We start from the raw sequence: 24,239 nt of genomic DNA, 5'->3' as shown, positions 1-24,239 counted from the left end.
TGTGTGTGTGTGTTTTTGTGATATATATACAGGAATGTGCAGCTGACTCCAAGTGCCTGTATGTTTTAAACTCGCAAGTGTGCAGTCTTGTTTTTTCCAATGTGGATGCCTGTTTGTGGGTGTGGCTGGCATCAGTGTGTTCATGTCTTTTTAAGCATATGCAGCTGTTTCAGTTGAGCTTAATGCACAGCGTAACCCTTTATGCTTTTTGTGTTCTTCACCTACAGGACTCTGGACTCTGTCATATCTTCCTGCTGAGCGCGCTGGAAATTCTTGGTCACGTTCCCAGCAGCGCAAGGTCATGTCTAAAAGGGATCCAGCTTTTGTCAAATTAACTTCAAAAGTACATTTTCGCATTTTACCAAACCCTTTTCCTAACCTTAACCTAAAAGTCTCATAACCTGCTACGTTAATTATACTAACCTGCTGCCTAAGTTCTAACCTGCTACGAAAAGTCAAATCGGACTTTAATTTGACAAAAGCTGGATCCCTTCTAGCCATGACCTGGGGCCTCCTGGGGCTGATTTAGCCAATGTTCGCATCCAGGAATCCAGGACTTCTGACAGCAACTAGACGAGACTCTCTTTCAAGGCCATACTCCGTCAGCCTCTCCCGGGCTGTGGCCCAGAGTCTGCCCCCGAGGCCAGCCAGGAACCTCTCCCTCAAAAGGCTGTCTCCCATCTTCCTGGAGCTCCCAGAGAAGCAGCCACTCTCTATTAAATGACAATTACTCAAAACTAAGCCTGCCACACCCCATTTTCTTTCTCTCCCTCACTGACCTCACCCGCCCCACATGGTCACCCCTAACATTTCACACAACAGAACTCTTTCTCATGTCAGTCTGGAAGCAGTTAAAACCATGCTGTTAGATGTGAAGGCCAAGGTTAAATGGAGAAAGTATAATGGCCACATTTGAATAGAGCTTTTTCATGTTGAAACAAGTAATTTTTAAGACTTTGTTAGAGCATGTTTGGATTAAATATCAGTTTTCGATTACACCTCATGCAGCCATGTGGGATTTTGAAAGATGGCAATAGGCCTGGAAAGTGAAACGTATCAGGACATGTTTTTCTACATACAATACATGCACAAATATGAACTTTTGTGTGCACACATTCACTCGTTTAAAAACACACACACAAAACGCATTGGATTCTTCAGATGTTTCATTTATTTTATAAAAAGGAATGCATTTAAAAAATAATAATAATATGTACCACTATTAGTGTTTAAGCTGTACCGTTTTGACACAGGCATCGTGCTACTGGACACACAAGACATTCCATACATGAACACGGTTCTCACATACATACTGTACATACTTACATACATAGTCATTCATATATTTATACAAATAATACAGGGTTAGGCAACACATGAATGAAGTGATGGGTATGTTTGCGCTGTCTTTGAAGAAACCCAGGAGAGAGCAGGCAATATGGAATCTGCCAAAGTGCTTTCACTATTCCTAATGGTCTGGCCTAGCCTGGAATCTAAATTTATATGCTCAGTTTATTTTGAAGTGAAACAATTGTGTAACAGAGCATATTAGTTTGGATTCCAGGCTAGGGCTCGCTGTCTAACTAGCAGGCTATAAAAACCTGCATGGAAATATGATGAGGACCAGAAGCGTGGCCAAGTGAGAGTGAGTGTGTGTCTGTACAAAGGCAGATGAGATTCTTCCTGAACAACAGGAACCGCTTTATGAAACACAGGACTTCCTGCCGTTAGAGGAAGTAGAGTTTATTTAGGCATCTAAGAGAGTAAAGAGGACGACCTTCTCTCGTGTGAAGGGAATGGAGACCCGTGCTCCACTTTAAACGGGATCTTCTCTTGTTTATGGAGGGGGAGAGGGATTATTGAGATTGGGGAAGATGAGACGTGTCTACTCTGGACTAATCCCATGTCTTCCTGTGTTGAACAGGACACTACTATTTTTCAACCATTCTACCTGGACTGGCTGGGGGTGATATTCCTGTTATTTTGTTGTGGTCTGTTTTTAAGACTTCGCAGTGAGATTGACCTACCTTGTTTAATCCCACTCTCTGCACATCAATGACAAGTCAATGATCAATAATACTGTCAAAAATAGAGCGGTCTCGCTCCAAACACTTCATACTTACATTCAGGCCCATTCCCCTGGAGCAACGCCCAATAATAACAGAAAGCACACTGCCACTGCGTTGCTATAACATCGTTAAGACAACAGTCCTGTTGGTTATGGGCTGCTGGGTAGCTGTCATTGAGTGAAATTTATCAGGGCCAACTCACTTCAGGAAATGTGTTTTCTGATTGGGCCTTCCTCTTAGGAAACGTTAGTTACAAAAGACAACAGTAGAAGCGAGAGGGATAGATTTGAGAGAGAGAGAGAGAGAGAGAATGTTAATGAACAAGCTGAACTTACTGGAGTACACCAATACACATTAGTTCTTACAAAGGAGTTAGAATGTCATGCAATATACGTAAGCAGAGTACTTTTGTTTTTTGCAGTTAATCAAAGGGATCTATGCAGGTTAATATATGAGGATATATAGCCCTGGTTTAGAGGGGTACTTGCAAGGGTTTCGGCCTGCATGGAGTGCAGTACTGAGTGAGGACTAGTCACTGCCTGGGTGCCTCACGTCTCTCTATATGAGCAATGGCCTATGAGTTCTGTATGTATGGATACATATATAATTCACTCAGGGAAACGTCTGTGGTTTAACCTTTCAAGAGGGCGACAGCCATAAACAATCACACAACGCTTACATGTCTACAAAGTGCAATATGTGAAAGCTTTCCATTATCAGGGCGCAGTAAAACACTCCAACAACTCAGCATCACGATTATGTATTATGCATATGGTGTCTGTGGATTTGGCTTTCCATAAGGGAGTCCGCATACATGTAAAACAAGCGGACATGCAGAACATGAATTCATGTATCGTTATAATCAAGACTCCCTCAACAAAGATTGTGACTCCACTCTGTGAAAGTCCCTAAGAAAATGTTTAAAAACATTGTTAAAAGAAAGAGAAAAAAAAGGCTCAGCTATGATTGTGAATTCATTGAATAATAGTGAATTCACTCGAGGATGATTGTGTTATCACGCTCTTGTGGTGAATCGGTTGAATGCTGATTGTGAATTCACACAGGTACGATTGTAATGAGAGTCAACGATGTTGTGACATCTCTCCAGACAAACAGACAGACGGTCTTCTATGTGGCAGGTCTGGAGTGGGGATGGGGGGGGGGGGGGGGGGGGGGGGGTTCACAGGTGTGCTTTCCTCTTTAAGTCTCTTCACCTGCACACAGCCCCATCACACACACTATCCCTCTCACACACCCAGTCAAACAGACATGCACACACACACCTTCACATTCAGAAACACACACTGTGCGATTATAGCATCGAGTCAGACACAGGTGGTGCACTCTGCCTGCATGATGGGCGTGGTCTGGTGTTCGTGTTTGTTGGTACAGTGCTCCATAGAGCTGGAGCTCTTGAGGGGCACCAGGCATCGGTCAGTGGGGCGCCCGCTGGTCAGCAGCCCCCAGCAGCACAGCACACGCAGGAACTCTTTTCTCATGTCCTTACTGCGTAGCGTGTAGATCAGCGGGTTGAGTGCCGAATTGAGCGTGGCGATGCCGAAGAAGATGTCTGCCTTGGAGAGGATGGGGCAGTCCAGCCTGCGGCAGGAGGTGTCCAGGAGGAGGACGGTGAAGGCGGGCAGCCAGCACACGATGAAGACGCCCAGCACGATGGTGACCGTCTTCAGCAGGGCGTAGGCCGGAGAGTTGGTGGCCTCCTGGTGGCTGGAGCGCACAATCAGGTAGATGCGCACATAAAGGATGCCGATAGAGAGCAGGATGATGCTGAAGATGGTGACCACGAACAGGATGTACTTCTTGGAATAGAGGGGCAGCAAGGCCGAGCACTCAGGCAGGTTGTTGATGCAGTTCCAGCCGATGATGGGCAGGCCCCCCAGGAGGATGGAGGTGACCCAGCACGTCCCGATCAGCAGGAACATACGACACGTCCTGTTAGAGCCGTAAACCCTGACCTTGGTGATGGCGATGTAGCGCTCGATGGCGATGGCCAGCAGGCTGAAGACGGAGGCGGCCAGCGCTATAAAGGCTGTGCCCTCCCGGATGAACCACTGTACCGGCACCAACTCAAAGGTCCTAGGCCCTGATAGGAAGATGTTGGCGATGTAGGCTGAGCCGGCCAGCAGGTCGGAGAAGGCTAGGTTCCCGATGAAGAAGAACATGGCGGTGTGGAACTTCTTGTTGCGGAACACGGCAATGAGCAGCAGCAAGTTCTCCAGAATGATGATGCTGCAGATGATGACGAAGACGATGTTGAGGGAGCTGAGCTGGGCCTTCCCATTGGTGCGCTCCTCTAACTCCTCCCAGGTCATGTCCTTGGCAAACACATAGTAGGCATGGATCAGGGTCCGGTTGTAGTACTGGGAATACTTGCTCTTCATGGCAACAACGGGGTGGCAGAGCACGGTGGCTTTTCAGCAAAGAGTCATTCACACAGTGGTATGGTGACGGTAGAGGAGGTCTGGGCCGATGGTCATTCTCTCAAGAGGAGACGTCTGGGAGACAGGGGGAGGACGCAGGGCAGGCAGGCTGAGGGGAGGGACTGTGCCCGTCCCAGAATCACGTCTCAGTGGCCCAGGAAGCTTGGTTGGGTCACCTGCAGAGAATCAGAGAGACATGGTCAGGATTACCAACAGGGCATATAGTGTGCATTGTGTGATTTTAATAAATTATGAGTAGGCACTGCCTACTAATTGGTTGATGATATCATTGGAAACACTTTTTTTACTACAAAACATAGAAAAGCACAATTTCCACATATGTTGATGTTGGGGTTGTGCTGGCGATGATGACTATGAAGCAGAATTTACATTTTATTTTTAAAAAAAATTATGTCCCTTTAAATAGACATTTTAAAAGAGGGAAAAAGGTTGATTCTAGTGTCGACTCATCTAGGGGAGACAAAGTAATGAGTTGGTCTGTGTTACAGTGAAATAGTTTATTAAGGTCAGACTTGCTTAAGACACAAATCACAGCAGTTGTGTGTGTGATGTGTGTGTGTGTGTGTGTGTGACTGATTCTTACTGCCATAGGGCCTGCTTTGGCATGTGAACCTGGGGTGATCAGACATTTCTTAGGGTTCAAAAATAGATCCAATCTGGACAGATCTGGCATCTGCCTTCAGGCACAACACTCCCCTGAGCATTACACAGAAAGGACTGTGTGTGACCACATGTGCAACTGCTGCAAATACACTGTGTACTTTGTCCCTTTGCTACATCTCCAGCTAAGCACCCACACAGGCAGACAGTTGCTGCTTTTGTCTGTGCAACAGGATTGGAATGGCAGGAGAGATAGTGTATTAGTGTTGAGCAGTGAGAGACTCAAGGGCAAGGTTTACGTCATCATCATAACCTATCATGAAGAGTTACACTCTTTGACCAATCTGGAACTGGAATTCCTAGGAAAATCAGTACGAGGAAACATAGGAAACAGAGATTTTTCTTCCAGAACAGTAGCCTAGACAGAGATAACCTGTAGGCTGTAGCCTCAGAACCTAATGGTCCATCAGGCTAGAACAGACAGCAGCTAGGTCTGTCCGTCTACCGAGGATATTCCGCTCACCATTTCTAAGCACCTTGCTGTCAACACTCTGCTCCGTCACACCATCGTTGTCCGGACTGAGCAACATTTAACTCCATTGAAGTCCCTCTAACACCAGCATAGCAGCATAGATCGTGGATCAGCCAGACTAGGGCCAGGGGCAAGCCTCAACGTGATGTCCCCCAAAACACTGGAGGGCATCTCACAACCCTACCAGTAAGTAAACAACAGAAAGATGGGGACTTTCCAGACTTGTGGGAAGTATATTATTAACCAATCTAAAGTGAAAGAAAACATCTATTCTCATGATCATTGGTTAAGATAGTTGTAAAAAGCCACAGTTGGGTCATAACATTTTAATTAGCAGATGTGTGTCACTGGTTTTCAGATCCACTCTACCCTTAAACATTTACATTCAATAATGAATAAAAAATTAAGCCGTTTGTTCATTTGAATGGTACAGTTTAAAAAATTACTTTCAAACAAATGCATGCAAATAACACACTGGTCCACAAAGAAAGCTTGGAATCAGTAGTCAAAAGTCAAAACAGTGTTGAAAGCAAAAGGAGGCTCTGTTAAAACAAAAATAAAAGCTGTCCAGCAGTAAAGAGGTTCTGGAAAGCTGATTAGAGTCTGAGCTCTTAAATACGTCGACGGTAACGAGATGCGTCTGCAGAACAGCTCATAGTAACCTGATCCTGATGCTTTCACTGCACGCCTCGTCTCTACAGCCTGAGCTGCTGCTGCCTGCTTCATTTCCCTAATCTAAACGCTTTTACTGCTGTTTAGGTAGCTAGCTAGGTAGTCTAACTGCCGTCCTGTCTACTGGGCTGTGACAAACCTCGGTGAGGGTGGAGAGAGGGGCGGGGCTGGGCTGGGGAGAGTGGAATGAGCGGCGTGCCCATGTGGAATGGCATCTGGACACAAAGGCAGGGATCTGAGACGTCGCTGTGACGCACACAAAACCCTCATGCACTCGTGCACACACACACACACACACACACACACACACACTGATACCAGCACACACAGACCCCCACATATAAGCCGTCATGGAAGGCTTTCAATGTCATGTGCCAGTCCATGCACCGTACACAGTACACTCTTTCACATACGCACACACACCTAAGAGTACATACACTCGACACAGAGAGCGGAGGAGAGCAGCACACGAGTCCAGCTGCGCGCACACACATAGGTTGAACACACACACAGCTGCTCTTGGCTACCAACAATAACCAGCATGCTCTGCTGTTTCCTCAAGCAGGAACAAAAGAACAATAGTCTCCTTCGGCGTGGAGGAGCTCTGCCTTCCAGCCTGAATAACACAGCCACACCAAGCCCTGCTGGAGTCACTCCCACCCCGGTCAGACTACTCCCAATAGGGCTGCTGCAACTGTATTAGCCACTGGACGTGTGCTGATGTATGCCCATTTTATGCTGGGGTCAAATCCAATGTCCCCTCTGTGGAACAATACAGTTGATTCAATTCAATTAATATATTCCTATTTCCTTATCGGAATCATAGCATCAGGTCTAACCGTCCCCCCGGTTTCCTGTGTCCATAAGTAGAGAGAAATCAGGGCTTGAGGCTGAGTGGCTCTGCCAGCCGCACCAGTGTAATTACATCAGGTTACATTACTACTGCAGACGGTAATGATGTTGTTATTGGACGAGTCAATATAAACCAGCTCTATAAAAACGGCTGAGATTGAACAGAGCAAAGAGGACATGTGGTGTTTTGGAAGCAGCTTCTTCTTTCCTCTCAGCTAATCTTTCACTTAGTTCTCTTCAGATTTCTAAGGAGAGTTTCCCAGACTGTTTTCCGACTTGGCTCGTAGACAGCAGCTCAAGTCCCCGTCAGACTGTGCATCGCCGTGGAGACCTTGGCGTGCCACGTGACATCTCCGTGATCAGGGGAGCGTGTGAAACCTGATGGGCTGGTTTACCTGCAGTGCTGTTGTCTCCTCCCTTGATCTGCCCTGTGCCACACAGGCCCAGACGTCTCCACGGCAACTAGCTGACAGACAGGACAAGCGAGCAGCAGACTTCCTGCTCCACTGCTCTGTAGTCCCGAACATCATATGGCACGAGACAAAGCTGTGCACTGTGTTGACCCCCCATACATCACACATCACTGTCATATCCCTGCTGCTGTAGCCCTAACAGTTAAACACATGCTCAGCACCAAGACACACCTGCCACGATTCCTTCCTTCCCTCCCTCTCTCCCTACCTTCAACAACAGGGTGTGATGAGAGTGACTAAGATGAAAGATTACACAGAGGTAGGCCTAGATCCAATGAGAGAACAAGTCTGTGTGCTATGTGAGATTCATGTGGCTCCACTGGCAGGTTTTACTCTGGTGCAAGAAGCTAAAGCCTGAGGCTTCTGTATTTCCATGGCTGAAGGCCCTACTCTAACCCACATTAGTGTTCAATGGTCTACTGCAGGACCAGGAACCTTGGTCAAACAGTACAGGCTGGAGAATCATGTCTCCATTGTGAGTGTGTAAAAAGAGAGAGCGAGAGAGAGAGCGAGAGAAGAGAGAGAGAAAGAGTGAGAGAGCAAGAGAGAGAGAGAGAGCAAGAGAGAGAGCGAGAGCGAGAGAGAGAGCGCGAGAGAGAGAGAGAGAGATGGAAGGATGGATGGATGGAAAGAGTGAGAGGAAATAAGAGATAAAAGGCAGCAGTGAGAGACAGGAAGACAAGCACCAGACATACATTTCTCAGGTGTCAATCAGAGACAGGAAATCAAAAAACGCTTCAGGGAGCACATTTACATCAAGATAGGAGCCGAAGACGAATCACCAAACATGTATGCTCATGCTGCATAGCCTAGATATGGGGTCATTATCAAAGCTATGTAAACTCAGCAAAAAAAGAAACGTCCCTTTTTCAGGACCCTGTCTTTCAAAGATAATTTGTCAAAATCCAAATAACTTCACAGGTCTTCATTGTAAAGGGTTTAAACACTGTTTCCCATGCTTCAAATCCAAGTGTATTTGTCACGTGAGCCGAATAAAACAGGTGTAGACCTTACAGTGAAATGCTTACTTACAGGCTCTAACCAATAGTGCAAAGAAGGTGAACAATAGGTAAGTAAAGAAATAAAACAACAGTAAAAAGAAAGTGAAAAATGACAGTAGTGAGGCTATATACAGTAGCGAGGCTATAACAGTAGTGAGGCTATATACAGTAGCGAGGCTATAACAGTAGTGAGGCTATATACAGTAGCGAAGCTATAACAGTAGCGAGGCTATATACAGTAGCGAGGCTATAACAGTAGCGAGGCTATAACAGTAGCGAGGCTATATACAGTAGCGAGGCTATTACAGTAGCGAGGCTATATACAGTAGTGAGGCTATAGTCAGGCTGATTGAGGTAGTATGTACATATAGATATGGTTTAAGTGACTATGCATATATGATGAACAGAGAGTAGCAGTAGTGTAAAAGAGGGGTTGGCGGGTGGTGGGTGGGACACAATGCAGATAGGCAATGTGCAGGAGCACTGGTTGGTCAGCCCAGTTGAGGTAGTATGCACATGAATGTATAGTTAAAGTGACTCTGCATATATGATAAACAGAGAGTAGCAGCAGCTTAAAAAGAGGGGTGGGGGGCACAAAATGCAAATAGTCTGGGTAGCTATTTTGATTACCTGTTCAGGAGTCTTATGGCTTGGGGGTAAAAACTGTTGAGAAGCCTTGCCATGCGGTGCAGCTGTAGGACCTTTTGAGGATCTCAGGACCCATACCAAATCTTTTTAGTTTCCTGAGAGGGAATAGGCTTTGTCGTGCCCTCTTCACCACTGTCTTGGTGTGTTTGGACCATTCTAGTTTGTTGTTGATGTGGACACCAAGGAACTTGAAGCTCTCCACCTTCTCCACTACAGCCCCGTCAATGAGAATGGGGGCATGGTCGGTCCTCATTTTCCTGTAGTCCACAATCATCTCCTTAGTCTTGGTTACGTTGAGGGATAGGTTGTTATTCTGGCACCACCCGGCCAGGTCTCTGACCTCCTCCCTATAGGCTGTCTCATCGTTGTTGGTGATCAGGCTGTTGTGTTGTGTCGTCTGCAAACTTAATGATGGTGTTGGAGTCGTGCCTGGCCATGCAGTCATGGGTGAACAGGGAGTACAGGAGGGGACTGAGCATGCACACCTGGGGAGCTTCAGTGTTGAGGATCAGCGTGGCAGATGTGTTGCTACCTACCCTCACCGCCTGGGTACGGCCCATCAGGAAGTCCAGGATCCAGGTGCAGAGGGAGGTGTTTAGTCCCAGGATGCTTAGCTTAGTGATGAGCTTTTAGGGCACTATGGTGTTGAACGCTGAGCTGTAGTCAATGAATAGCATTCTCACATGTGTTCCTTTTGTCCAGGTGGGAAAGGGCAGTGTGGAGTGCAATTGAGATTGCATCATCTGTGGATCTGTTTGGGCGGTATGCAAATTGGAGTGGGTCTAGGGTTTCTAGGATAATGGTGTTGATGTGAGCCATTTACCAGCCTTTCAAAGCACTTCATGGCTACGGACGTGAGTGCTAAGGGTCTGTAGTAATTTAGGCAGGTTGCCTTTGTGTTCTTGGCCTCAGGGACTATGGTGGTCTGCTTGAAACATATTGGTATTACAGACTCATGTTGAAAATGTTAGTGAAGACACCTGCCAGTTGGTCAGCACATGCCCAGAGTACACATCCTGGTAATCCGTCTGGCCGCGCAGCCTTGTGTATGTTGACCTGTTTAAAGGTCTTACTTACATCAGCTACGGAGAGCGTGATCACACAGTCGTCAGGAACAGCTGATGCTCTCATGCCTGCCTCAGTGTTGTTTGCCTCGAGGCGAGCATATGTGACTTAGCTCGTCTTGTAGGCTCGTGTCACTGGGCAGCTCGCGGCTGTGCATCCCTTTGTAGTTTGTAATAGTTTGTAAGCCCTGACACATAAGACGAGCGTCGGAACAGGTGTAGAATGATTCAATCTTAGCCCTGTATTGACACTTTGCCTGTTTGATGGTTCGTCGCAGGGCATAGCGGGAGTACTTCTAAGATTGCGGGTTAGAGTCCTGCACCTTGAAAGCGGCAGCTCTACCCTTAAGCTCAGTGCGAATGTTGCCTGTAATCCATGGCTTCTGGTTGGGGTATGTACATACAGTCACTGTGGGGACGACGTCCTCGGTGCACTTATTGATAAAGCCAGTGACTGATGTGGTGTACTCCTCAATGCCATCGGAAGAGTCCCGGAACATGTTCCAGTCTGTGCTAGCAAAACAGCCCTGTAGTTTAGCATCTGCTTCATCTGACCACTTTTTTATAGACTGAGTCACTGGTGCTTCCTGCTTTAATGTTTTGCTTGTAAGCAGGAATCAGGAGGATAGAGTTTGTCAGATTTACCAAATGGAGGGTGGGGGAGAGCTTTGTACACATCTTTGTGTGTGAAGTATAGGTGATCTAGAATTTTTGTATGTGTGGAGTACAGGTGATCTAGAATTTTTGTATGTGTGGAGTACAGGTGATCTAGAAGTGTTCACCCTCTGGTTGCACATTTAACATTTGGTAGAACTGATTTAAGTTTCCCTGCATCTGGGTGAGTGGTTTCCTGTTTGCTTATTTCCTTATACAGCTGACTGAGTGCGGTCTTAGTGCCATCATCTGTCGGTGGTGGTAAATAAACAGCCACGAAAAGTATAGCTGAAAACTCTCTAGGCAAGTAATGTGGCCTGCAATTTATCACAATATACTCTACTTCAGGCGAGCAAAATCTAGAGACTTCCTTAGATTTCGTGCACCAGCTGTTTACAAATATGCATAGACTGCCCTGCCTCGTCTTACCGGAGTGTACTGTTCCATCTTGCCAGTACAGTATATATCCTGCTAACTGAATATCCATGTCGTCCTTCAGCCACGATTCTGTGAAAAAGGATATTACAGTTTTTGATGTCCAGTTGGTAGGATATTCGTGATCGTACCTCGTCTAATTTATTGTCCAATGATTGCACGTTGGCGAGTAGTATTGACGGTAACGGCAGCTTTACCACTCACCTTCTGCGGGTCCTCACGAGGCATCCGGCTCTTTGTCCTCTGTACCTGCATTGCTTTCTCTTACAAATAACGGGGATGTCGGCCCCGTCGGGTGCTTGGAGAATGTCCTGTGCGTCCTGCTTGTTGTAGAAAAAAATATTTGTCTAATCCGAGGCGAGTGATCGCTGTCCTGATATCCCAAAGCTCTTTGTCTAATCCGAGGTGAATGGTCGCTGTCCAGATATCCCAAAGCTCTTAGTTTAATCCGAGGTGAGTGATCACTGTCCTGATATCCCAAAGCTCTTTGTCTTATCCAAGGTGAATGGTCGCTGTCCTGATATCCAGAAGCTCTGTCTTAGCCGAGTTGAGTGGTCGCTGTCCTGATATCCAGAAGCTCTTAGTCTAATCCGAGGTGAATGGTCGCTGTCCTGATATCCAGAAGCTCTTAGTCTAATCCGAGGTGAATGGTCGCTGTCCTGATATCCAGAAGCTCTTAGTCTAATCCGAGGTGAGTGGTCGCTGTCCTGATATCCAGAAGCTCTTAGTCTAATCCAAGGTGAGTGGTCGCTGTCCTGATATCCAGAAGCTCTTAGTCTAATCCGAGGTGAGTGGTCGCTGTCCTGATATCCAGAAGCTCTTAGTCTAATCCGAGGTGAATGGTCGCTGTCCTGGTATCCAGAAGCTCTTTTTTTGCCGTAAGATACGGTTGCAGAAACATTATCTACAAAATAAGTTACAAATAACGCAAAAAATTCTTAAGGCACCATTTTGAGAATTATTCAATGAACCATAAACAATTAATGAATATGCACCTGTTGAACGGTCGTTAAGACACTAACAGCTTACAGATGCTAGGCAATTAAGGTCACAATTACAAAAACTTGACACTAAAGTAGGCCTTTCTACTGACTCTGAAAAACACCAAAAGGAAGATGCCCAGGGTCCCTGCTCATCTGTGTGAACGTGCCTTAGGCATGCTGCAAGGAGGCATGAGGACTGCAGATGTGGCCAGGGCAATAAATTGCAATGTCCGTACTGTGAGACGCCTAAGACAGCGCTACAGGGAGACAAGTTGGACAGCTGATCGTCCTCGCAGTGGCAGACCAAGTGTAACAACAACTGCACAGGATCGGTACATCCAAACCTCACACCTGCGGGAAAGGTACAGGATGGCAACAACAACTGCCCGAGTTACACTAGGAACGCACAATCCCTCCATCAGTGCTCAGACTGTCCGCAATAGGCTGAGAGGCTGGACTGAGGGCTTGTAGGCCTGTTGTAAGGCAGGTCCTCACCAGACATCACCGGCAACAACGTTGCCTATGGGCACAAACCCACCGTCACTGGACCAGACAGGACTGGAAAAAAGTGCTCTTCACTGACTTTTGTCAGTTGCCAACCAGGGGTGATGGTGGGATTCGCGTTTATCGTTGAAGGAATGAGCGTTACACCGAGGCCTATACTCTGGAGCGGGATCAATTTGGAGGTGGAGGGTCCGTCATGGTCTGGGGCGGTGTGTCACAGCATCATCGGACTGAGCTTGTTGTCATTGCAGGCAATCTCAACGTTGTGCGTTACAGGGAAGACATCCTCCTCCCTCATGTGGTACCCTTCCTGCAGGCTCAACCTGACATGACCCTCTAGCATGACAATGCCATCAGCCATACTGCTCGTTCTGTGCATGATTTCCTGCAAGACAGGAATGTGTTCAGCCATGGCCAGCGAAGAGCCTGGATCTCAATCCCATTGAGCACGTCTGGGACCTGTTGGATTGGAGGGTGAGGGCTAGGGCCATTCCCACTTGAAATGTCCGGGAACTTTCAGGTGCCTTGGTGGAAGAGTGGGGTAACATCTCACAGCAAGAACTGGCAAATCTGGTGCAGTCCATGAGGAGGAGATGCACTGCAGTACTTAATGCAGCTGGTGGCCACACCAGATACTGACTGTTACTTTTGATTTTGACCCCCCCTTTGTTCAGGGACACATTATTCCATTTCTGTTAGTCACATGTCTGTGGAACTTGTTCAGTTTATGTCTCAGTTGTTGAATCTTATGTACATACAAATATTTACACGTTGTTTGCTGAAAATAAACGCAGTTGCTAGTGAGAGGACATTTCTTTTTTTGCTGAGTTTATATTGTCACCATGTAGCCCATCTTGTTTGTCTCCAACACCAAAATTGTTTTACATCCACAAATGATCAGAACTAAAACAACCAGATAATAATCAAAGCTGCTCAAAGTTTATCACGCAATGTGTATTTAGTACGATATTCAAATGAACCATGCTGAATATTCACAAGTCCGAATAGTAAAGATCTTCTGAAACCTTATCCTCTGGGACCTTGGGTTCGACTGGTACATAGAGCCTGGTAACACTGTGCAACAAAGTGGGACTTGAAAGGGGGTTGTAGTAGATGGGACTTAGAAAAATAAATGTTCTCTCTCATTAACCAGCCCAAGTGATTCTGAGTTCAGGCACATACATTTTAAATGTGAAAACTATTTCTAAGATGCGCACTTTTAGATTTTCCAAACTCACCTGCGTTGCTCACACTTTGAAGTCCACAATGTAGAGGGGAGGTTCTAAGGGTTATCCAATGATGATGATGGACAGAGAGATCCGCCAATTATTACTGAGAGATCAGCCAATTAAAACCAGTGGTTGTTTCGAGACCCGTTCTGAGGCGCTGTAAAACCAGACGGTTCGACAGAGAGCCGGCTGGTAGACAAAATTATGTGGTTCCTAACCCCACACTGAGACAAACCCCCCTCCTCGCACTGTGGTCATGTGACCAACTGATAGCTCCCTGCTCTGCTCTCACAAAAGCCCCAGGTGGTGTTTTCCCTTTCCCAGCAACACCTGATAAGCCCCAATTAGCAGTGTGTCTGTGTGTGCCTGCTGCTCCCCTCCCAGATAGCTGTTCCATTACCCACCTGCTGTCACTGCAGCACTCACAGCTACCCAGCTCCACTTTCTCCTGCTGCAGGGGAAACCAGTGAACCTAGACATCAGTGTTTGAGATTCCTCAGACACAACATTGTCTTGTATAACTGTACTCAGTCACATGGACACACGGAGACGTACATACATATACAGTACCCTGAGGGTTCAAAACATTAGGAACACCAATATTGAGTTGCACCCCCATTTGTCCCCAGAACTTCCTCAGTTCGTCGGGTCATGGACTACAAGGTGTCGAAAGCGTTCCACAGGGATGCTGACACATGTTGACTAACTTGTTTCAACTGGGCCTCACCAATGAGCTTGGAATAGACACAGCTGTATTTGCACAACGGAGGTAGCCTATTTCATGGGATTTCACGGTTCTAGCTTTTATGGCTCACAGGGCGAACCCCCCCCAGCTAAACATTTGGAACAACCCAAATAAATAATAATAACATTTAAAACTATATAAATATAAAAATATGACTCAAATATCAAAAATAAGTAATAAAGACAAATAGAAACATGTGTGTTGATTTGGCACTCGAGCATCAATACATCACCCATCCCCCAACACTGTCAACCACGACTCAAGACTAAACCAGTTCACCTTGGTGGTGTGCAGACTGGTTTTATACTATTCTTAACCATTTCACACAAACCAGACAAAAAAATGCAACAATATGACTGTGAAACTATATATAGACAGTACTATGAATGAATTGTGGTTTATTTGGTAGCATTTCATAGTGTGACTGATTTGACTAATTTCATTAGTAGTGTACAAAGTTAGGGGTGTGCTATTTGATAGATTCCCCTGCTCCCCCTACCTCAGGCTTCCATTGGGGAGACCTGAGGTCAACCTACCCCCGCCTCCCTCCCAATCTCGTACTTCTGAGTGGGAGAACTACCCAGGCAGTAGCCTGCCTAGCTCACAAACTAGAATCAGGGCACCCACTCCGACAAGGTTAATTGACCCACAGTCCCACACGGTGACATGATATCATTGACGTGACTTGCAAATGAGCAATAGAAAACCAATCACGCAAATGTCCCCATTCCTAATTTTTATGCGCGGCCACCCAAGTGCCGCCCCGGCGGCTGCCCATGTTGCCTATACCTAAATCCACCACTGGGATCAGCAATATGTTGCTATTTCACATCGAGGTTACTTAAGCTCAAGAAGGAGAGTGTTGGAAAGATTATTCAAATATGGTGAGGAACTATGGTCATTCCCAATGAATGTACAACACTCTGTTGGCTTTCTGTGTGAGGTGATGAACAAAACTACTTTGAGAAGCTCCGCAGCTCATAAGTTGTGGCGAGTTAAGACAATCAGAAACGGCCTACTATCAGACATTCCCAAATGGTAACTTTTATAGGCCTACATTTGCGCACAGGCCAAGTACTTCTACGCATGTTCAAGCTAAATATATAAAACATAAAAAACAAGTCACATAATGAAACAATGAATGCGCACAAATTAACGGGAAACAGAGCGCTTATTCTGGAGAAGGAGACGTGCTTATAGTGCGTTTTTGCCACAAACCCATTCCCTTCTTGTGTCAACATTTTTAATTAGGGATGTGATTTATGAAAATACTAGGCTGTAGAGTGTAGACCACAACTCAATTATTTTAGATGTAGGCCTACAACAGGAAATGCATGTGAAACATTAACATTTCAGTTTTATAATTTCGATATAATAATTTCGATATATCTTCCAAAACATGAGCATTTTACACTCTAGCAGTACTCACAGACAAATGTCATAAAAGACTAAAACTTGAGCATCTCATCCTAAAATTGCAATGACGGTCAAAATGACCATTTCATATTTAACAGTAGAATAGCGGGGCCTCTAGGAGTACCAATAACCCCCAGTCTAATAAATCCATTGAACTAGAAAAGCCTGGCCTCATAGAACCCCGCTTCGTGCCAATGTAATATGGTTGTGTTTATGAAGGTGTTCCGTAACAGAATACAAAATGTCAATATTTGAAAGAACATAACATTTTCATGAGTGTATGTTCCTGTAGGCTAGATGTAAAACAAACACTAAAAACACAGAATGGACCTCTGTAGGATGACATGGAAGAAGCGCTGTTTGGTAAACTCCTTGTTTCTTTGGTAATGAAAACACCCATCCCCATGCTGCGAAATGCATCTTGCTGTGTTGCGTTCATAATAATTATTATTATAGGTGTAGTTTTAATATAGTTTAGGTCTAGTTTGGATGGGCCTGTTGGGCAGGCAACTTGTCTTACAGTCAGAAAATACACTATCATTTTTTTTTTTGTATTTACAGTCTACGTGCTTCTGGATCAAGAAATACATTTTCTGACTGATTATAAATTTGCATTTGGTGTCCTGATGTTTCTTATGAGATATTTTAACATAATAAATGCATTCATTTAGCAATTCATTATTTATTCTGGAATATTTAAACAATTGAAATATCAAATGGTCACAATGACGCTGAGTGTTAATGTTTACTGCCTGCCTGTGAAGTCAAAGACATTCTGCTGGCATGCGCAGTAATAAAGCTGCATTCTTTTAATCTTTCGGCTCCATTTGCATCCGATACAGACCTGACCCAATTTGGATCCGATTCTCTGACATATTTTGTGTCATATCTGGTCCACCTCGGATCCGAATCGGATGGGGTATTGATTTTGCAAAAAATGTCAGATGGGAATATCACAAATCCAATTCGATTTGGATCTACATTTCCAGATCTGAGATGCCCTCTACTTCACACTACCTCTCTATCACATTAAAGCTGTTGTGTTATCATCAAAGCACCAGACAGATGCAATCTTACCTCTGTGGTAGAGTAATCTCTCTCCTCCTCCTAGCTAATCTCTCTCAGACTTTTCGAGCAGCCAGAGGGTTATGGGTTATCATTATCCATCATAGTCCCACGCTGGGTAGGACCGCTCTCTGCTGTGATTGGATGCCTTGTCGGGTTCCATTTTTGGCCCGTCTAATGGTGTTGTGAGCATACTCGTTGAGAGCTCTGCTAGCTGTCAGGAGGACTGTTCCATTCTGCACTCCCTCCCCTTAACGCCTCCTCCCCCACCCCGGTCCCTGACCACAGGTTCTCACTCTTGACGCCAAGTGCCATAGTGTCTCGAAGGGATCAACACAAATGCAGTGAGATGGAGCATTAAAGATGTCAGTGCAGGAAGGAAGAGAGATTTACATCATCAGCAGGACCGTGACACACAATGCAGTGTATAAAGTCAAGAAGCAATGGGGCTTGAAACATACATGATAACAGATGTACAACATTCAGTGCCTTTGGAAAGTATTCAGACTCCTTGACTTTTTCCACTTTTTGTCACGTTACAGCTTTATTCTAAAATGGACGAAATAAACACAATTCCTCAGCAAAAACAGAAATACCTGATTTGTATAAGTATTCAGACCCTTTGCTATGAGACTCGAAATTGAGCTCAGGTGTTTCCTGTTTCCATTGATCATCCTTGAGATGTTTCTACAACTTGATTGGAGTCCACCTGTGGTAAATTCAATTTATTGGACATGATTTGGAAAGGCATGTCAGAGAAAAAAACAAGAAGCCATGAGATCGAAGGAATTGTCCGTAGAGCTACGAGACAGGATTGTGTCGAGGCACAGATCTGGGGAAGGGTACCAAAACATTTATGCAGCATTGAAGGTCCCCAAGAACACAGTGGCCACCATCATTCTTAAAAGGAAGAAGTTTGGAACCTTTCTGAGCAACCGGGGGGAGAAGGGCCTTTGGTTAAGGAGGTGATCAAGAACCCGATGGTTCACAGTCAGGATATAGTGGGACTGAATTTGCTGTTGATAGCAGGTGGCAGCAGTGTGTCCCTGTTCTCTATCCACATCCCTGAGCCCCAGGGCTCCATCCATGACATGAAGTGATTTCACAGCCATCACTGCAGCATTGATCACCCTCAGTCAGTTCCCAGAGCAAGGCAGAAGCAGAGGCAGAGCATTCAAGTTCACAGAACCAGCAGGACCAGTGGCAAAGGGGCCAGAAACACTATTTGGATAGTCTATCTTTAGATGCTCTACAGACAATCAGCAACATTTCAACTATCTACTAACCCTAACCCTTATTCTAACCCTAACCCTAGCCCTTATTCTAACCCTAACCCTAGCCCTTATTCTAAACCTAACCCTAGCCCTTATTCTAACCCTAACCCTAGCTCTTATTCTAACCCTAACACTTATTCTAACCCTAACCCTAGCCCTTACTCTAACCCTAACCCTTATTCTAACCCTAACTCGAGCCCTTATTCTAACCCTAACCCTAGCTTTAACGCTAGCCCTTATTCTAAACCTAACCCTAGCCCTTATTCTAACCCTAACCCTAGCTTTAACGCTAGCCCTTATTCTAAACCTAACCCTAGCCCTTATTCTAACCCTAACCCTAGCCCTTATTCTAACCCTAACCCGAGCCCTTATTCTAACCCTAACCCTAGCTTTAACGCTAGCCCTTATTCTAACCCTAACCCTAGCCCTTATTCTAACCCTAACCCTAGCCCTTATTCTAACCCTAACCCTAGCCCTTATTCTAACCCTAACCCTAGCCCTTATTCTAAACCTAACCCTAGCTTTAATGCTAGCCCTTATTCTAACCCTAACCCTAGCCCTTATTCTAACCCTAACCCTAGCCCTTATTCTAACCCTAACCCTAGCCCTTATTCTAAACCTAACCCTAGCTTTAACGCTAGCCCTTATTCTAAACCTAACCCTAGCAAGCAGTCGCTTATCAACAGATAGTATGATCCTCCGTAGAGCATGTACAGATGGAGTATCCAAATAACACAGAGCAGAAGAGACACGAGCAGGACTCATCCTAAACCCTAACCGCGGTCACTGTATAGATAGATCGGTCTTTGAGTTCCATCTGCAGTCACAAACAGAAGGGTTTTTATCTCGGGGGGGGGGGGGGGGGGGTTCTATATGGAAAATACATACAACATTAACAACCCAATTGTGAGGCGTAAATGAAATAACCCTAACTGCTGCATTAACCCAGGGTAAGTCTTCAGGGCAACAGTCATGAGGTCGGTTGTTGGTATCAGTGATGATCTGTGAGTGAGTGAGTGAGAGATTTCAGTGAACCTCCCCTGGCCTTCTTCCTGTTTGGTGTTCTCTCCTCTAGATAGGCTCAGTGTTGACAGGCAGGCTGATAACACCCACAACCCCTCAGCCATGCAGACAGGGCTGAAAGCCACACCAAGAGAAAAAAACACAGACGCAAAACTGAAACGACACAACAACACACGTGTGCTAGCGGACCAGACAGAGATACACACAGACACCTACAAAATGCCAAAAGAACAATACCATCACTCGCAAAGACACACCAGCATAATCTTATCTATATGCATACCATTTTGACACTGATATTCCCAAATGTTTAGAGCTCAATTTCCTAAACAAAGGAAATGGCTATGGTGAAATCTCCACGAGCAGTCTCTGGACTTTGGACAGTAGAGTGAGAGTGAATCACTTGGTCTGTCTGTGATTTGACCTTTGACATACAGTTCAGTAGCACTGGGCCTTGTGGAGCTGGCTACAACGTGGGCTGACTGATTGTGGGGGAGTGAAACTCAGGCTCAAGAGAGAAGAGGCTCTGTCGTTGAGAGACTTGCACTGTTCATATGACCGGCAGGCAGCTAAATTAAGAAAAAACAGAAAGGGGAGAAAGAGGAGGGGGGGGGGGGGTGAAAGGAAGAGAGGCTGTGTCTGTGTCACTCTGTGAGTTGTATTGTAGATAGGCCGGACGGACCAGAGATATGAGATGGAAGCCTGCAATATCTCAGTTTTAAGCTTTAAGAGGAATTCCATAGGGGAACTTAATGCACATTCGGAGAAAGATGGAGAAAAAAAACATGCTGAAAAAATGTCTTTGTTGCTTGCTTTGTGTAAACTTGCCAAACCAGGACCCAGACATACATATTCACATTCCTCTGGCTCTTCACTGGGACGTATTGTTTAGATTAGTTGTAGTGAAATATTAGTCCAGTAATGATCATTGAATCAATATTTACATGAATGCGTTATCACTGCGTAGCTATAGTAGTACAGAGTCAGACAGGCATAACTTCTACTAATGCAGAAATACATTTTGTTACATACTGTGACTAGACACCCCCTTCTGTTTTTTGTTACATACTGTGACTAGACACCCTCTTCTGTTTTTTGTTACATACTGTGACTAGACACCCCCTTCTGTTTTTTGTTACATACTGTGACTAGACACCCCCTTCTGTTTTTTGTTACATACTGTGACTAGACACCCCCTTCTGTTTTTTGTTACATACTGTGACTAGACACCCTCTTCTGTTTTTTGTTACATACTGTGACTAGACACCCCCTTCTGTTTTTTGTTACATACTGTGACTAGACACCCCCTTCTGTTTTTTGTTACATACTGTGACTAGACACCCCCTTCTGTTTTTTGTTACATACTGTGACTAGACACCCCCTTCTGTTTTTTGTTACATACTGTGACTAGACACCCCCTTCTGTTTTTTGTTACATACTGTGACTAGACACCCCCTTCTGTTTTTTGTTACATACTGTGACTAGACACCCCCTTCTGTTTTTTGTTACATACTGTGACTAGACACCCCCTTCTGTTTTTTGTTACATACTGTGACTAGACACCCCCTTCTGTTTTTTGTTACATACTGTGACTAGACACCCCCTTCTGTTTTTTGTTACATACTGTGACTAGACACCCCCTTCTGTTTTTTGTTACAGAACTCTAAATTTGCAGAGATGCTGACTACTTCCCTGGAAAGGCACACATGTTTTTTTTAGCTTCAAAGACAGAACGTGTCTTCCTCTCCCCCTTTGTCGTATGGTGTGGGGATTTCATCATTCTGGGAGGCTTGTTAAAATCTTGCTGAAGCTGGCAGATTATTTAGGAAGTGTAATTTTTGTATTATTTTTTTTTAAACACTGAATGACGGGTAATCTTGTAATTAGGGATTAACCTTCCCCTCATCAGCAGATGACAGTTTGAGCACAGCCTCTTTTGGGGGTCTAATTTCTGTCTGCACAGTTCGGTCAAGAAGCAATGTTCACTTTCACTGGGTGTGTGCTTCATGCCAGGCATTCGTTCACGCTTTCGCTCGCTCCCTCGAAACAAAGGGACAAGTGAAGAGGGGCATCGTGCAGAGGAGCCCCCCGGCAGCGATTGGTAACCCACATGATCGACAGCCCCCCCAATCTGCCCAACGGGAGGGGCCAGGCATCAGAGGGGGTGGCGCCTTTGAGGCAATTACTGTAATACATTCACCCTCAGACCATTCCTGTCAACCCCTGTCCCACGGGGCACACTGACAAAATTATTCATATTCTTACATCGCACTGTTCTGCATATTTCGCTTTCATTCGGCGTCCTGATTTAAAGGGACCACATTTCCCTCTGTGTTCCCCCTCCTCCTCTGGTATACTTTACACTTACCACAGAGATCAAAGCACAAGGGTACGAAGAGGTGATTAAAACCCCCATCAGGAAGGGTTGATTTAGAACACATCTGGAGCAGACATGTTCTTATAGTTCCGTATTAAGACCTCATTACTCCATATTCTATTTAAAAGGAACCACTCTCTGGTTTGAGCCCGTTCATGAGTCTTACCAGCAGCACCATGCAGAAACTGTTTCAATTGGACACCCTGAGTTATCTTAACCCCACATCTTACCAACACTCATTTCACATGAAAAGTTCGCAACAACCTGAGCAGTTCTACGTTGCTCAAGAGATCACAGTAACTACCGTAGGTTTCCATCCAATTGGTGACAGATGTTCATGCGAATAGTCTAACATCAGCGTAGAGAAAATATGTGAATTCTCTCACCAGTAGCGTGTTTCAACCAAACGGACTTGTTGCGGATTTTAAAAAATCAGTGTGATGACATTTTATTTGGTACAAGCAAAAAAACAAACAGTTAAATTGGTTTCCATTACATTTTTCAACTCTACCGATAGTTTTGTCACAAAATGTTTTGTTAAATAGCAAATGTTCCTACTCTGGTCTTGGCACGTGGACTCTGGCCAACAGCTCCCAGATACAGTGAGGGTAGGGTAGCCTACATGATGAGATTATGGATGGATAAGAGAGAGAATATTTGTATTTGTCAAACGGCAGTCAAGCATCGATCATCAATCATGTCACCAGAATAAGACCCTCGATATTTATTGGAAAGGAGCATCAAGATCACCATGCACTTTCACCATCCTGTGAAGTTCGCCATACCTTATTTCATCTGTAGCCTAATAAACGGAATGATTTCCTGAGTCGTAATGGGAGGACCACACACCATATCATTGCGTGACTCAGAGTTTACTTCGATATGATGGTTATTGGTATCAATATTTGCACATAAAAGGTGTTTCCACCTCCATTTCTCGCATTATACATTTTACAGACACAAAAAGATCCCACCATGTCAAAAGGAACAAATGATCTGCCTGCATTTTTTTTTTTTTTAAATGTACCTACACTTTGTTTCCATCATAGCTGTCGTGATTTATTTTTATAAAAGGTATGACTTTACTTGCATAAAAACTGTGGACGGAAACGTGGTTAGTGTCACAAAGGAAGCGTGGTGGTGAAAGCTAACGGCATGCTAATGTTCTCACGGCACTAAGACACGTACGTACACACTAGTCACATTACTGGTAAACCACAGAGGCAAGGCTCGGAATATTTACACTCAGCCGGGAGGTCTGCTTGTCTCCATCCAGCTCTGAAACTGAAATGAATGCGAGCGCAAGGCTCAGTAGAGTTACAGCAGGCCAAGTCAGTCTCGAACCAGTATCCTGGCCCGCTCAGAGCAATGGGTGGGGGGGGGGGGGGGGGGGGGGGGGGGGCGGACAAGGAGCTCTGTTCTGCTGTTGGACCTGAACATAACCGGTTGGTCTGGATCAGAACCCTTCAGTTTGGAACAATGTGTTCCATTATGGGTCAGATCTAGAACTAACAGCTGAGCTCAAGGGAGGATGAGGTGTGCTAGTTTCAGGTTTCAGCAGTGATGCTATTCTCACACATCTCCGTGTTGTTGTTTAACACAGTGAGGTACTCCTAAAGGAATAGGCTTTGAATGCACATTCCCCTTTTCTTTGTCCCGGCTCCCTGCTCCTATTCTGACCTGATGCTAGAACTTGGACTCCAACCCTACTCCGGTTCTATTGTATTGCCTGGCTAGGATATTGTGTGTAACGAGGGTTTGGGATGGCGCACAGCATCAGCATGCATGTGATCTTGCATATGTGTGTATGCATCATGTTAATGAATGTAAGCACTATAGAAGCGGATTCCAAATGCTTTGAGGCATCTCTGTATGTGTGTGCAATATTAGTTGTGTTTGTGTGTGTGTGTACACAAATTGGTGGTGAGGGTGCAAGCAGTGACTGTGACACTACAAACTGCATGCTTGTTCCTCTGATGTTCCCGTGGTCTTTCTATGCATCAATAACAGCAGACTGTCACAGGACAGAGAGCTGGGAGGCCACAATGGAGGCGAGGGGGATGGTGCGAATGAGAGATGTGAAATGTATTAAAAAAATATATGGTAGCATCTATAGGTGCGAACAGAGGGGGACAACACAGTTCTGATTGCTTTCAGCCTCTAT

The 24,239-nt window shown here is 45.2% G+C and overlaps 1 protein-coding gene across 2 annotated transcripts in view; it reads right to left on the bottom strand.

Annotated features, from left to right (window-relative positions):
• Window positions 1-1,148: 1,148 nt before the first annotated feature.
• Window positions 1,149-24,239, bottom strand: part of LOC110486371 (sphingosine 1-phosphate receptor 2) — a 34,081-nt gene continuing 10,990 nt past the window's right edge. Inside the window, exons 1-2 of one of the 2 annotated variants that reach the window (XM_021557905.3) lie at window positions 17,414-17,747; window positions 1,149-4,683 (exon numbers count right to left, since the gene is read on the bottom strand). In XM_021557905.3, the coding sequence (XP_021413580.2) occupies window positions 3,395-4,468 (1,074 nt within the window). In that variant the 5' untranslated portion in view covers window positions 4,469-4,683; window positions 17,414-17,747 and the 3' untranslated portion in view covers window positions 1,149-3,394. Of the gene's footprint in view, window positions 4,684-17,413; window positions 17,748-24,239 lie in introns of those variants that run through there. The other variant, XM_021557904.3, reaches the window with a different exon arrangement.

This window comes from Oncorhynchus mykiss, chromosome 13 (assembly GCF_057628025.1).
Source record: "Oncorhynchus mykiss isolate SJ-2025 chromosome 13, ASM5762802v1, whole genome shotgun sequence".
NCBI classification, from domain to species: domain Eukaryota; kingdom Metazoa; phylum Chordata; class Actinopteri; order Salmoniformes; family Salmonidae; genus Oncorhynchus; species Oncorhynchus mykiss.
This window is presented reverse-complemented; position numbering and strand designations above follow the sequence as displayed.